Below are 12,245 nucleotides of genomic sequence, written 5' to 3' on the forward strand. Positions count from 1 at the left end.
CGTGTGCTAGACCACCCCATTGCACACCGCCGCGTAGTGACATGGCGGGTTCAACCATGCGAACTGGATTCCCGTTAAAAAGAAAGAAACAAATCTAATGTTAGAGAGAAAAGTGGAGGGGTCCGCCCGGTGGCCTGGTGGTTATGGGAGCCAGATCTCACCTGGCCAACCACGTGGTTTGAATCCCAACCTCAGTGGCTTGAGAAATAAACCGAGTGCCTGTGTGTGCCCAAAATCCCGATGGAGAGAGACAGAGGGGAAGGGGTTGCGGCGGGACCACGCCCAGCCAGAGGGAGCTTGGTCCTCTCTGTCTCTCTCTGGCGAGCATGCGTGTCCTCTGGCCATGGAAAGAAAGCAGAGAGAAAGAACTGGGAATCCTTGGGCGGCCTGCTGGCTGGCTGAGCTGGGGTGTCTCAAAGGCAGGGCGAGTCACCGCTGGCTCTGTGGCAAACGGTCGGTTCTTACTCCTCGGCCCACAGCAGGGACCGGAAGCTTGGCTTGGCTGCCTTTTTGCCTAGAAGTTCAAGGGTTTTCTTACTTCCCACCTACTCATTTTGATCCCCGTCATCATTTGTCATGTCAAAGATTGGACCCAGACAGGAGAGGAGGCTTGTCTGGGGTCACACGGCAGGTCCGTAGGAACTTTTCAGGCTAAGTCCAGCTGAGTCCCCAGCACCTGGTGCTCGGGGGAGACAGTAGCTTCTGCCCCAAACCCTGCTGCAGGCCGGGTAGCTCAGGGCGAGCCGTGCTGAGCTGGAGAACTGCCCGCGGTGACATGGCAGCGCCGTCGGCCATGGGAGTAGAATCACGGGGACAAGGAGCGAGTATCGAAGTGCTCTTGCCCTGTACCCGGCACTTGAGAGGCCTCCTACCGGCACTGCTCACCAGTCACCATTCGTTCATCCGGTCAGTGCCGCCAGCTCCCCTGAGGCTCGGTGCCTTGGTTTCCAGAGGGTGAAGGATGGCAGGCAGCAGTGGACACAGCTGGGTAGCTGTGAGCACCACCCGTGTCAGGGTGGCGTCACGCAGGGGAGGCTCCACACCGAGGTGGGCTAACAGCAAGATGCGAGGGTGTGAGACACTCCCCCCGAGGCTGCATCTGGGAGAGGCCCTCTTTATCCAGGACAGAACGCCAGCCTCAAGAGGCAGTCCTCATACATCTTGACGTTTTGGTGCCCACGTGCCTCTAGCCACAGGTAGATCAAATAACCAGAGAGCTGCCTTTTTTGAAGCAAAATCAAGTGTTCTGATGCCAAATACATAGGATTCTAGAGGATTCAGTAAGTGGCAAGTAATAGTATCCACCTCAGGGTTTTAGGGAGGTGGGGAGGGGTGTTAAATGAGTTAATATACGTATTTATTGCAGGTACAGGCAGACTATGTGAAAGCAGTTATAGGGAAGAGGGGTTAGACTGTGGCGAGCTCCTAGTGATCCCTCAAAACCCTGCTCTGGTGTCCCCTCCACTGTGAACTTTCTTGAGCAACGCAGATCCAGCTACTTTGGCACCTGCTGGCTCCTGAGTGATATTGTAAGTATCACTCAATGCTACAATTGTTTCCTCTTCTCTCGGTGTAGCACTTTCTACAGCCAAAGACTGAGCTTTCCCTCAGTCAGTGTTTCCTTGAACTGAACTGGCTGAAGCGGGAAAGAAGGGTGGCTCCGATAGATCAAAAGCAATTCCAGTCTACTTTTGCTTTCATTTCTTGATTCATCCAGCACAGATCTTTGAGCTCCTATTTATATCTTTTCTGTGATTCATAGTCTGTTTCAGGCAAATGCAATCCATTATGATTCTAAATTTTTTCTCTTTTTTTAAATTTATTATTATCATTATTATTTTCCAGTTTGATCAGAGAGAGAGAGAGAGAAGTGAGAAAAGAAACCACCAGGTCCTAGACTTGAACTGTGGTCGGCCATGTGGGAGTCCAGCGCCTTTAACCACATTGCCACTTGCCGGCCCGTATGATTCTAGATATTTTTTAAGAGAGATTTTTGCTATAGGACACATACACTCACCAGAGAGAGACAGAGAGACAGAAAGCAAGAAATCACTCCCCAGGAAGGATGGCCACACTACAACTCCTTCTTCTTCCTTCTCCTCTCGGGATCTTGGGCACGCACGCACAGGCACCTGGTGTGATTTTCAAGCCACCAAGTCCAGGCCTCGAACCACAGTAGGCCATGTGGGAGTCCAGCGCCTTAACCACTGTGCCACCTGCTGACCCCATGATTCTGAATTTAACTTGGGAAAGACAGGAAAGAAATGAAAGATGGGAACAGGGATGTGTTAGGATGATGAGATCGAGGTGACTTTTAAAGACATTTTTAATTGCCAGAGGGTACATGTGCTCGCCAGGGAGAGAGTACAACCCCAATGGGGCATGACCACACCATGACCCTTTTCCTCCACTTCTCCATCCACACGTGCCTGAGCCGGATTCAAACCATGGTCAGCCAGTGTGGGATCAGGGCTCAGCTGCTGTGCTGGGGGGTTAGCCCCAGGCTGATGTTTTCCTCCTCTATTTCCCCAACTCTTTTCTAAGATTACTTTACACTTATAACAGAAAAAAAAATTATGCTATGTAAACATGCCATAGTTGAAACATAAAAAAAAAAACGATAATTTCCCTCACGGGAAGTGATAATACAATGTTCATTAAAGGAAATTATTTCCGTAGGAAATAATTCTACTGCTGAAGGGTGTGAGGTTAGCAAGGCTGACATCTAAGAGTCCTCTCTGTGCCAACGACCCTCCTTCTGCTCCCTTCCAGAAACCTCACGCTGAGTGTTTCAAGGGCCTGTTCCGATTCCTGGCATCCCCGAGCATCCCTGGCCTTCTGTTGACCTGGGCATTTTCCATAGCGTTCACCCCTGCCCAGCTTCCTGGACTTCCTGCAGACTGGACCAGTGAGAGCTCCCTGCTGTGAAGAAAAATCCCCCAGATGCTGAAAGTGAGGCAACATATCTTAGCCAAATAAAGCCTGACCGTGGTGACTCCCTTCTCGGAGCAGCCGCCCTGTGGATGAGCCTGGGACCTGGGACCAGGAAGAGGTGGGCACACTGAGGATGTACTCCATGAGGTGATGTAACAGAAGAACAAAGTCACCCACTGGCCCAGTCATAGATTAACCAACTGTACACGCAGCTGGGGACACTCCCTTTGGGGAAAAAAAAAAAGAAAAAAGAGACCTTTATGCAAAAATGGTTCTCTGCATGACACAGGGTGGGTATAAATACTTAGCTGCCAGTGTGACCATAACTCTGCTGAGAGGAAGACTGAGGCTCTGTTTCCAGACAACTTGGCATCATTGGTCTGAAATCTCTCTGCCAGCCTTAGAGACAGAACTGGGCAGCTGAAGACAGTCCTGAAGTCTTCCAGGCACGGACCTCCGGCTGGTTTGCTTGTCCTCACCCTGCACAGCACGGCCAGTGGCGAGGTGAGTTGTCTTTATGGCTGGGGAAGCTGCTGTTTGGAGGGAGTTTTGTTTCTTCCTGTCTGGGATGGCTCAGAAAACTGTAGGGATTTTCTGTCTACAGAATTTTCTGCCTAGTGGGCAGTAAATGAACGAAAGCTGATAGAAAGTTTAGGTAAAGAAGTGCCGACGTGATGGAGCCAGTTAGGTGGCATGGTGGTTAAGGTGGCTGGATCCCACATGGTCGACGGACCGGTTTGAGTTCCAGACCCGGTGGTTTGAGAAGCTCACTGGGTGCATGTGTATTCATGTCCAAGATCCTGAGAAGAGGATGGAACAGAAGAGTTTGTGGTGTGGCCATTCCTCCCTCCATCTGGGGGAGGATTTCTCACTTTCTCTCTCTCTCTCTCTCTCTCCAGCAAGTGCACATGCCCTATAGCAAAAAGAAAGAAAAGAAAAACATGCTTACCTGAGGCCGACCATTGGAACAGGGTCTCTTGTTCAAATTTCTTTTCCGCAAATGTTTGCTGTGGTGGCTGCATTAATTACAAGGAAAAACGTCCTGGAAATTTCAGAATGGGGAGGGGGGTAGTGGTGGTAAGGAATATCTGCTGAGAATTTGTTTACATAGATTATTCTATCTAGTCCTTATAACCCCCCCCCCACATACCCAAGAAAAAAACAACACTTCTGGTAGGATGGATTTTATTAAGCCCATTGTATGTATGAAGAAGTAAGTTTAGGGGGCTGGATGGTGACACAGAGGTAGAATGCGACGCTCTGTAAGGTTGACCCACATGAGAAGGTTCTAGGCTTGAGTCTGGACACCTACTTGACTGTGCCAGGCATGTGCATGCCCATGGTCCAGGCTGGCTGGAGCTGGAGTGGATGGCAGTATTAAAACTCTCCTGAGGATTCTGTCTCTCTCACTTATGGGACTAATAAGTTAAAAAAAACCTTTGAGATCAGCAGATGGGATAACGGTTACATTGCTGGACTCCCACATAGTTGACTGCGGGTGTAGTCGAAGACCCAGTGGCTTGAAACATCCCAGGCATGTGTGCGTGTGTGCTCAAAATCCTGAGAGGAGACCGAAGGAGAAGGGATTGCAGGGTAGTCATCCCCCCACGCCACGGTGTAATTTCTCACTTTCTATCTGTCTGGAGAGCACACAAGCCCTATAACAAAAACCTCTCTTTAAAAAAAAAAAAGAAAAGAGGGACAATAGTTAGCATAATGGCTATATCACTGGACTCTCATGTAGTTGACCACGGTTCAAGTCCCGGACTTGGTGACTTAAACTCATGCCAGGCGCATGTGCATGCGTGCCCCAAGATCCCGAGAGGAGAATGGAGAAGGGATTGCAGCATGGCCATCCCCCCTGGGGGGTAATCTGTCTCTCTGTCTCTGTCTGTCTTTCTGTTGAGCCCATGCGCCCTATAGCAAAAAAAAAAAAAAAAAAAAGCCTCTCCCTGTTTTCTTTGATCCGAGGCCCCTGAAAGAAAAAAAAAAAAAAAAAAAAAGCCTCTCCCCCCCCAAATAAAAAAAAAGAAAAGAAAACTTAAGAAAAGAGTTTTAGTTGAATAAATTGCTACTTGATCCAGGTCACATAGAGCTAGGATTTGAAACTAGGCAGTGGGGCCCATGTCCCCGCACTGCCTCCCAGGGAAAGGCTTTTCCCAGTAAAGAGATTTGCTATGGGTGAGCCCAGACCAGAGCTGGGCTACCTCTTGAGTCTCTATTTCTTGTCTTTTTTTTTTTTTAATGAAAATTATCTCAAATTTTGAGAATTGAGTGTGTTTTTTTCAAATATCATTATTTCCTCCTTGATTAAAAAAGAAAAAAAGGAGCTGATGGTACCATTGACTTGGGATGAACAATTGCAAAATGTTAAAAGCAAGGCAAGTTCAACACAAGTGCTTCATCAATAACAGACATAAAGTCAGTCGCTATTCTTCACCGTGTTTTGGTGAGTGCCCCGTTTCCTCTCACCTTGCCTCGGGCCGCTGAGGAAACTGGCCTGGTTCAGGCGAGCCGGCAGATCCCACTTACTGAGGTTCACTAGGCACGTGGTATGCCCTTGTAACAAACCAGGCCGAGTCTGGTGTTTTCCCTTTAGCTTATCATGCGGTTGGTGGAATTACAGTGTGCATCATGGGGTCCCCAACCTTGCTCCAAAATCGAAACAGAAGTGGCCAAGTATTGATGAAGTGACTATTCAAGACTTAGGTTGGCTTTTTATTGGTTCTGTAGTCCACTGACCACACCGAGAAGGGACAGTTCTGTACATTCTTCCTCAACCTCCCCTCTCTTCCCTTCCTCAGCTCCTGAGGGACACCCGTCTGAGTTTAAATCCAGATACGTGACCTGCCTTGGAAAGCCAGAGAGATGGCCTGTCCCTGGAAGTTTCTGTTTAAGGGCAAATCCTACCAGTTCGACTTGACTGAGGAAAAAGACGTCAACAACAACGTGCCGAAAGCCACCCCTGCTCTCTTCAGGTAAGCCCATCCCTGCGGCCGCCTCCTGCTCATGTCCTTTGGCCTCTGCCCCCTGGCTGCGGCCCTCTTTGCTCCTGATCTCACACCTGAGATCTAGTCTCAGAGTTGTTTTTGGGGTGTCCCTGTTGGGATTCGATGTGTCGCTGATGGCCGGGCACCTCCTTACACCTGATGTGACGTAAAGGTGAAAAGGGACAAGAGTGGCCCTGAACAAGCTTGGAATCTCTGGAGCGAGAATTCGGAGAGGGGCCTGATATGATACGAGAGGGGGAGCAGATCTAGTGGTCAGAGTCAAGGGGGGGGGTCCTGGCAGGCATCTGTTCTGATTGGTCAGTGCATACATCTCGCACATTGTTGAGTATTTGGAACATCAACCAGGTAAAGCGTATCAGGACGTTAGACAACTTACTGCCACTCATCACCCAACAGCGGGGTGCAGTCTGAGAAATGCATCGTGAGGCAATTTCGTCCCTGCGCAAACACCACAGAGTGTATTTACACAGTCCTGGATGGCACAGCCCGTGCTGTGTGGCTTAGCCGATCGCCCCTAGACCTCAAACCTGGACAGCATATGACTTACCAGACACCGTGGCGACTAACACTGAACGCTGTCACCATACCTACACAGACTCAGGATCGTCAATACCACCGTCTTCCACCTCCACATCTTATCTCACTGGAAGGGCCATGATCGGGGGAATAAATCAAGCACAAGAGAAAATGCAGTCAGGAAACATGGTCTGTATGAGATGCGCCGGGCTGCTGCAGACATAGCACAGCATGTGGTTTTGCAATACATTTTTAAAAGAATTATTTACTTATTTAATTCCATTTATTATTATTTTTTATATGACCAGAGATAGAGATAGAGAGAGAGAGAGAGAAAGGGCAAGCGAGAAAGCAAGTTGCCAGGTCCAGGACTTGAATTGCGGTCAGACATGTGGGAATCCAACACCCTTAACCACCACGCCACCTGCCAGACCCTTGCAATGAATGTTTATAAGTAGAAGCAGTACACTCTAAAATAATGATGAAAGGCCAGGAGGTGGTGTAGTGGTTTATAGTGCATGGCTGATGGCAGTTCGAGTCCCAGACCTGGTGGTTTGGATCTCATGCCAGGCACAAGTGCATCTGTGCCCAAAATCCCAAGAGGAGAATGAAGGAGAAGGAATTGCAGTGTGGCCATCGCCCCTAGGGGGTGATTTCTCATTTACTCTTTCTCTGTCTTTTCAGCAAACTTACTTACCCTATATAGCAAAAATCTCTCAAAAAAAAAAAAGATAAAAAGTATAACATAGCAAATAAGCCAGTAATATAGTCATTTATCATCATTATTGAGTATTTTGTGATGTACATGACTCTATGAGGGAATGCCAGAAAGTTCATGGAAAATGGAATTAAACTATGCTTTTATTTTGATGCAAAAAAGTTAAAACCCATGTATAGTTTTTTTTATAACATGCATTTTCTATGAACTTTATTTTTTTTAAGATTTATTTTATTTAATTTAGTTTATTAATTCATTTATTTTAATCTGACCAAAGAGAGAGACACAGAGAGAGAGAGAGAGGGAAAGTGAGAAAGCAAGCTACCAGGTCCAGGACTCAAACCGTGGTCAGCATGTGGGAGTGTCCAGCACCCTAACCACCATGCCACCTGCTGGTCCCTCTATGAACTGAAAACCCTGTGTCTATGCTGTACTTTCACAGGACGGGTGGTGCAGCAGGTTCATTGACATCAACATCACCATAAACACATGCATGGTGCTAAGACATCACGACAGTTACGATGTCGCTAGGCCACAGGGATTTTCAGCTCCTTACAATCTCAGTGTCCAATCCAAGCCTGCGAACTCTTCTAGAACTCTCACTCTCTGTGGTTGACCTAAACGTGATGTTAGGTCGATGTGATGTGGCACCAGCTGTATGTCCAAGCCCTGTGCCATCTCTCACCAGCTGATGACCTAGGGCCAGTTAACCTCCCTGAGCCTCAGATGTGCGTGTCTGCACAATGAGGACCCAGGGGGCCCTGCCTCATCACACGAGGGAGACAGTGAGAGTGGCCTATAAGCACGCAGCAGACTGCCTGCTGTGGCCGTTCGGGTTTATTGTCATTTGCTGGGCACCTGCTCAGAGCCAGAGCTGTACAAGACCCTTTAGGCTGCAACCCTGCCGGTCTCCACAGCAGCTCTGTGAACACATCTCTGTCTCAGCGGAATGATTTCCCCCTAGGCCACGTGAGTGGCTATAGCAGAGCTGGAATTAGAACCCGTCATCTGCTTTCTTTGTCCCCCATCCCCCTACCTGTAGAAGTAAGCCCAGTGTATTGCAGAACTGCGAGAATGAGTCAAGTCAAGGAGAGAGTGAATAGGTTTCCAGAAAATTCTAGAAGAGTTCACAGTCTTGGATTGGAGGTTGAGGCCTGCTCAAGCCAAAAGACAAGTAGGTCTGCAATAACGTGATAAAGGGAATCAAGCCAAAGCCCCAGTCTACAGAGAGGCCCTTCATGGCAGCACTGCCCAGGGAGCTGTCCCCTGGAGACAAGAGCAGAGCTCCCTCTAGAGGTGGGCAATGTGCCAACCCCGAGTACACCTGTGAAGCAAAAAGGTTCAGACCATGGACTTGGGGCTAAGCAAATGGCTTTGCCACGAAATAGCCCTGTGATCTTTGGCAAGTGCCCTAGCTTCTGAGCCTCAATTTTCTCACCTCTAAGACGGGGGTGAGAATGCCTATTTCCTGGGGTTGTGGTGAGGATTAAACGAGTTTCACATGTAAACAGTTTAACACAGTGCCTGGCCCACAGTCAGTGCCCAGCAAGGATCATCTGTGTCGTCATTGCTGTGGGAAGCAAGGATGGGATTAAGCAATCTTACACAGAGGTCCCCTAAGGGCATCGCAGGAGTGTGGTGAACTCTGCCTTCCGAGGAATGGGTAGAATGTGAAGAGGTGAAGAGAGATGGCAAAGATGTTCCAGGAACCGGGTGGGGATGAGGTGAGCACACTCAGAGGCAGATGTGGGCTGACTGCACTGGGCCTGGGGGCGGGCGGGAATAGGCAAGGCAAAGCCGGAGCAGGGTGGGCTTGAATGCAGGGCTGGAGTTGGACTCGCTCTCTCGGCAGGGGGAGCCATTGTAGACTCTAGGACAAGGCCACTCCAGGTGCAGTGTGTGGGGTGGTCTGAAGGAGAGGATGTCTGGAACCAGGCCGTAGGTGCTGTGGTGGCCGAGGCGGCCAAGAGAGGAAGTACAGGGGCAGATGTTTCTAGATGACCTGCTGGTCCTTCCGACTTGAAACCCTGCAGATTGCCAGTGACCTCATCACTTCTCTCTCTCACCCCTGCCTGCTGGCCTCCCTGACTCCCATCCCTCCCCCAAACTGGCTCTGACCTCTCTTCTTCCAACTTGACTTCTAGCGAGTCATGCTCCCGCTCTAGAGTCTGCAGTGGCTCCTCCTTGCCTATCACCGTTCTGGAGCTTGACTGCAGGGTTCTGCGAATTGGCCCTGTCCAGACAGAGGGCCCAGCTCAGCCGCCCAGCCCAGACTCCCTCACCTTCCCAGCACCCATGCACGTTTTCATTCTGCTCATGCAGACCCAGTCAGTCCCCTCCCTATCTTTTGAGACCATCCTGAATCTCTGTCCTCCAGAACCTCACGATGAGCCTGACAGCATTTACCCCCTAATCCCACACCCTCCAGTAGCATGGCTGAGTTTTCCGGCAGACCGACTTGGGTCTTTAGAACATTCAGTAGACCTGAGATCAGACCTCAGGCAAGGCCTTGACTACAATGTGGTCTGAGACAAACCAGATAATCCAATTCTCTCTCTCATTTTTCTTCTTATCTTCATACCAGCATGGGTTCATAGAAAAGCTCAAAGCAGATATTAGAGGTGATGGAGAGGAAATATCATACAAGAAAGGAATTTTCGCTATCCTCCTATTATAGAGATGAGGACACTGCAGCCCTGAAGGCGAAAGCAATTTTTAAAGAAGTAATTATCCACTATATTTTATTTTTTATTTATTACTCTTTTTCAATTTCAGCAGAGAGAGAGAAAGGGAAAGTAAGAAAGCAAGCCACCAGGTCCGGGACTCGAACTATGGTCAGCCATGTGGGGGTCCAGTGCCCTTAACCACCATGCCATCTGCCGGCCCCTAAGCAATTTTTAAGATCTCATAGTTAGCAAATGACAGAGCCAGGATCAAACCCCGGGCAGTCTGGCTCGTCACCACTATGTGGGGGCTGCCACGTGTTCGGTCCTGGGCATAGCCCACTCCACTGCTGGTTCCATGCTGAGGCATTATTTACTTGGCATTATGTGGGAAGTTAAGATGTCTGTTTATCAATGAATTATGTGAGCCCTTTATTAACTGCATGTGCCACTGCTAAAAGTAATAGAAAACATTTATAAGGTCCTTACTCCTGTGTGATAACGAGCAGGAACTATCTTTATCCTTGTTGTACAAGATCAAGTGACTTACTCAAGGCTCTTATCTATTGTAGAAGGCGGTGGAGCTGAGGGTTGGTCCAGGGCTAAAGTCATAGTCTCGACACTGAGACCCGTGACATGCTGGGCTACGAAAGGGGCAGAGGGAAGAGACCCAGTTTCTGCAGTCGGGGAGGAAACGATGCCTTCCTCACTGGCCTGCAGAGGCAAGGGTGAAGCACGAGAAGCTCAGAACCATACATATTATGTAAGGGGTGCGGTGGGGCAGGAGGTAGCCAGGAGGTTGTGAGAAAGGGTAGGCCCGCTGATGTCACGGTACAGTCACCTCTTACAGGGAGACCAAGGCTGACCGCCGTGTGGGCAGGAGTGGGTGGGAGAAGGCTTTGGAGAGGAGGTGGACTCAGCTGGCCTGCAGCCACCAGGGAGGGGGCTGAAAGGATGTTACTGGAACAGGAAGCGACAAAACAAAGGGGATTTTATGCTGAAAGTGATGACAGCCAATTTATACATGACGGGACTTTGAAAAGCTCATAGAATTAAAAGACATGTTTATTTTGCTACCAAAAAGTAATTGAAATTCATGCATAGTTTTTGTTTTATAATACACATTTTTCTATGGACTTTTTTGAAGACTCTGCATATTTTTATTTTTAAAAAGTAGTTTTCAAATCTATCAAAATGTAATGGTGATTATATATTTATTATATATATCTATGTATACACATGCACACACACATATGTGTGTGTATATATATATATTTTTTTTCTTATGAATTACCATAGGGCACATACACTCTCCAGAGAGAGACAGGCAGAGGGAGACAGCACCCCTGCAGTGGGGTATGATCATGCTGCAATCCCTTCTCCTCTATACTGTTGGAATTTGGGGCACACGTGCATATCTGGCATTTGGAATGTGACTGGCCATGTGGGGTCCAGCTCCCTTAGCCAATAAACTACTGGTACCCCTCCCCACGAGTCTATCAATGTATTTAAACAAATGATGAAGAAGTAAGATGGTTTGTGCACGTGTAGGAGGGACAAAGGCAAATGTGGAACTGTTTGGAGGAAGATACATGGAATTCAGAGAAGCTGAGTAGAGAGTTGCTAGCTAGGTTACAGTTGGCTCTGAATAAATACCTCATTCCACACTAACTTGGGTTCAGGGCTTAATGTGCTTGGAATACAGCTGGGATGGCCTCCTGCACTCTGAGGTGGAGGGCTGCTGCCTTCTCCTTGCCTGAATCCTACTAGTTATCCTGGTCACAATGTAAGCAGTAAGGTCAAGAAGCCAGGTGCCTTCCAGGCAGCAAGGACCAGGGGCCTACAAGGGACCTGAGTAGGCTACTGGTCTACCCCACCCCTATCCCAGTGTTTCCCATTAGAATCACCCCAAGTCTTGCACTTTCTTCGGTTTCCTCTCTAGAATCACAGCGAACAAGCAGTCAAGAAGTCGAATTTCTTTTTTTCAAAAAAAGGAATTATTTTATTTAACTTTATTTGTTTATTTATTTAAATTTGACCAGAGAAGGACAGAATGGGGGTGGGGGTGAGAAAGCAAGCCACGAAGCCCAGACCTTGAACTGTGGCTGACCATGTGGAAGTCCAGTGCCCTTAACCACCACACCACCTGCTGCCCCCAGGAAGTAGCATTTCCTAAGGATAGCTCAGGGAGGCAGAAAGGACTTGGGCTGGGCAGCATTCCTGGGGCTGCCCTGTGACCCTGGGCAAGGTCCTTAACTGCTCTGGGCCCCTGGATTCCTTCCCAGTAAGAGGGAATAACACAGAGCAGCCTTCTTAACTGGGTTTAGTAAGGATAGATGAGACGAGAGAGGACGCTAGTTCTACAAAGTGTAAAACACCGCACCAGGAGTCAGGGTGATAGTC

At 48.6% G+C, this 12,245-nt stretch overlaps 1 protein-coding gene across 1 annotated transcript in view; it reads left to right on the top strand.

Annotated features, from left to right (window-relative positions):
• The first annotated feature begins 3,277 nt into the window (after positions 1-3,277).
• Positions 3,278-12,245, top strand: part of NOS2 (nitric oxide synthase 2) — a 44,822-nt gene continuing 35,854 nt past the window's right edge. The window contains exons 1-2 of the mRNA XM_014584976.2: positions 3,278-3,438; positions 5,739-5,912. Coding sequence (XP_014440462.1) covers positions 5,803-5,912 — 110 coding nt within the window. The 5' untranslated portion in view covers positions 3,278-3,438; positions 5,739-5,802. The remainder of the gene's footprint in view (positions 3,439-5,738; positions 5,913-12,245) is intronic.

The sequence above is a fragment of the Tupaia chinensis genome, unplaced genomic scaffold (genome assembly GCF_000334495.1).
Source record: "Tupaia chinensis unplaced genomic scaffold, TupChi_1.0 Scaffold148350_1, whole genome shotgun sequence".
Lineage (NCBI taxonomy): Eukaryota > Metazoa > Chordata > Mammalia > Scandentia > Tupaiidae > Tupaia > Tupaia belangeri.